This window comes from Nansenia antarctica (assembly GCF_963989245.1).
Source record: "Nansenia antarctica genome assembly, chromosome: 5".
Classification (NCBI taxonomy): Eukaryota; Metazoa; Chordata; class Actinopteri; order Argentiniformes; family Microstomatidae; genus Nansenia; species Nansenia antarctica.
In genome coordinates this window covers 2,780,061-2,783,549 of record NC_137690.1, presented here as the reverse complement: position 1 = coordinate 2,783,549, position 3,489 = coordinate 2,780,061, and the positions used below count along the sequence as shown (strand labels likewise).

Below are 3,489 nucleotides of genomic sequence, written 5' to 3'. Positions count from 1 at the left end.
ACAGGGGGGGACAGGGGGAGTTAGAGGGGGGCAGGGGGAGTTAGAGGGGGACAGGGGTGAGTTAGAGGGGGACAGGGTGAGTCAGGGGGGGGCAGGGGGAGTTAGAGGGGGACAGGGGGAGTTAGAGGGGGACAGGGGGAGTTAGGGGGGGACAGGGTGAGTCAGAGGGGGACAGGGTGAGTCAGGGGGGGGCAGGGGGAGTTAGAGGGGGACAGGGGGAGTTAGAGGGGGACAGGGTGAGTCAGGGGGGGGCAGGGGGAGTTAGAGGGGGACAGGGGGAGTTAGAGGGGGACAGGGGGAGTTAGGGGGGGACAGGGGGAGTCAGGGGGAGTTAGAGGGGGACAGGGGGAGTTAGAGGGGGGCAGGGGGAGTTAGAGGGGGACAGGGGGAGTTAGAGGGGGGCAGGGGGAGTCAGGGGGGGACAGGGGGAGTTAGAGGGGGACAGGGTGAGTTAGGGGGGGACAGGGTGAGTTAGAGGGGGACAGGGGGAGTTAGAGGGGGACAGGGGGAGTTAGGGGGGGACAGGGGGAGTCAGGGGGGGACAGGGGGAGTTAGGGGGGGACAGGGGGAGTTAGAGGGGGGACAGGGGGAGTCAGGGGGGGACACAGGGGCAATAGGGTGAGAATGAGGATGATGAGGATGAAGAACAGTTCTACTGTGGAGAGTAGTGATGTCAGGGGACAGGTAGTGATGTGTGTGTGTGTGTGTGTGTGTGTGTGTGTGTGTGCGTCAGGTGATGTCCATCCTGCTCCACGGGGACGCGGCCTTCGCGGGCCAGGGCGTGGTGTTCGAGACGCTGAACCTCAGTGACCTGCCGTCCTACACCACCCACGGCACGGTCCACGTCATAGTCAACAACCAGGTACGCACACACACACACACACACACACACACACACACACACACACACACACACTCACCTGCCGTCCTACACCACCCACGGCACCGTGCACGTCATAGTCAACAACCAGGTACGCACGCACACACACACACACACTCACACACTAACAACCAGGTACGCACACACACACTCACACACACTCACACACACACACACACACACACACACCTGCCGTCCTACACCACCCACGGCACGGTCCACGTCATAGTCAACAACCAGGTACGCACACACACACACACACACTCACACACTAACAACCAGGTACGCACACGCACACACACACACACACACTCACACACACTCACACACACACACACACACACACACACCTGCCGTCCTACACCACCCACGGCACCGTGCACGTCATAGTCAACAACCAGGTACACACACACACACACACACACACACACACACACACACACTCACACTCACACACACACACACTCTCACACACAACACACACACACACACACACACACACACACACACACACACACACACACACACACACACACACAGATGTCAGATGTCTCTGGTGTTAACCTCCTCTCCTTCCCTCCCCCCTCCTCCCCCCCCTCCCTCCCTCCCCCTCTCCTCCCCTCCCCTCTCCCCTCCCTTCCCCCCCCAGATCGGCTTCACCACGGACCCCCGCATGGCGCGCTCCTCCCCCTACCCCACGGACGTGGCGCGCGTGGTCAACGCCCCCATCTTCCATGTCAACGCCGACGACCCCGAGGCCGTGATGTACGTCTGCAAAGTGGCCGCGGAGTGGCGGGCCACCTTCCACAAGGACGTGGTGGTGGACCTGGTGAGTGTGTGTGTGTGTGTGTGTCTAACCTCACCTCTCATCTGGAGTACTTGACCTTCTCCTCTCCTTCGACCTCACCCTGTCCCGCTCTCCTCCGACTCATAAGAGCAAGTCTCATAAGACTCATAAGAGCAAGTCTCTTGGCTCAGTAATCTCCTCACACGGGTTCTCCTACCACAGCTACGCAGATGACACGCAACTCTTCCTGTCTTTCCCCCCCTGTGACCTTCATGTGGCAACACAGAGATCTCTACTGTAACCTCCTCCCTGACAGCCAAGAACCTTGGAGTGATCCTGGACAACCGACTATCCTGTGCGGGGGAACATCGCAGCGACAGCACGCTCCTGCAGATTCTTCCTTTACAACATCAGAAGGATATGAACATTCCTCACCAGAGATGCAGCGTAACTCCTGACCCAGTCACTGGTCATCTCCCCGTCTTGACTACTGCAACGTACTCCTGGCCGGGCTCCCCGCCTCCGCCATCAGACCTCTGCAGCTCATCCAGAACGCTGCCGCCCGTCTGGTGTTCAACCTCCCCAAATTCTCTCATGTCACCCCTCTCCTTCGCACCCTTCACTGGCTCCCGATAGCAGCTCGCATCAGATTCAAGACCCTGGTGCTCAACTACAGGGCAGCAAAACGGACAGCCCCTGCCTACCTGCAGGCAATGGTCATGCCCCAGACTTCAGCTCCACCACCTCTACGCCAATGCGGCAGTCATGCTGCCCGGTCACGTCTCTTCACTACACTCGCTCCCCACTGGTGGAATGAGCTTCTCATGGCTGTCAGAACTGCAGAGTCACTATCTTCACTTAGAGACTGAAGACCTCCATCTCTTCAGGTTACACCTTAACTGAGACATCTACTACCCCCCAGCACTGTGTCTCCTGAGACATCTACTACCCCCCAGCACTGTGTCTCCTGAGACATCTACTACCCCCAGCACTGTGTCTCCTGAGACATCTACTACCCCCCAGCACTGTGTCTCCTGAGACATCTACTACCCCCCAGCACTGTGTCTCCTGAGACATCTACTACCCCCCCAGCACTGTGTCTCCTGAGACATCTACTACCCCCCAGCACTGTGTCTCCTGAGACATCTACTACCCCCCAGCACTGTGTCTCCTGAGACATCTACTACCCCCCAGCACTGTGTCTCCTGAGACATCTACTACCCCCCAGCACTGTCCCTCCTGAGACATCTACTACCCCCCAGCACTGTGTCTCCTGAGACATCTACTACCCCCCAGCACTGTGTCTCCTGAGACATCTACTACCCCCCAGCACTGTGTCTCCTGAGACATCTACTACCCCCCAGCACTGTGTCTCCTGAGACATCTACTACCCCCCAGCACTGTGTCTCCTGAGACATCTACTACCCCCCAGCACTGTGTCTCCTGAGACATCTACTACCCCCCAGCACTGTGTCTCCAGAGACATCTACTACCCCCCAGCACTGTGTCTCCTGAGACATCTACTACCCCCCAGCACTGTGTCTCCTGAGACATCTACTACCCCCCAGCACTGTGTCTCCTGAGACATCTACTACCCCCCTGCACTGTGTCTCCTGAGACATCTACTACCCCCCAGCACTGTGTCTCCTGAGACATCTACTACCCCCCTGCACTGTGTCTCCTGAGACATCTACTACCCCCCAGCACTGTGTCTCCTGAGACATCTACTACCCCCCAGCACTGTGTCTCCTGAGACATCTACTACCCCCCAGCACTGTGTCTCCAGAGACATCTACTACCCCTAGCACTGTGTCTCCTGAGA

General features: G+C 58.4%; 1 protein-coding gene across 1 annotated transcript in view; it reads left to right on the top strand.

Annotated features, from left to right (window-relative positions):
* Positions 1 to 1,092: 1,092 nt before the first annotated feature.
* The window catches only part of LOC308158457 (2-oxoglutarate dehydrogenase complex component E1-like), a 16,886-nt gene continuing 14,489 nt past the window's right edge, over positions 1,093 to 3,489 (top strand). Inside the window, exons 1-2 of the mRNA XM_080532084.1 lie at positions 1,093 to 1,120; positions 1,530 to 1,709. Of these exons, the coding sequence (XP_080388210.1) occupies positions 1,554 to 1,709 (156 nt within the window). The 5' untranslated portion in view covers positions 1,093 to 1,120; positions 1,530 to 1,553. The remainder of the gene's footprint in view (positions 1,121 to 1,529; positions 1,710 to 3,489) is intronic.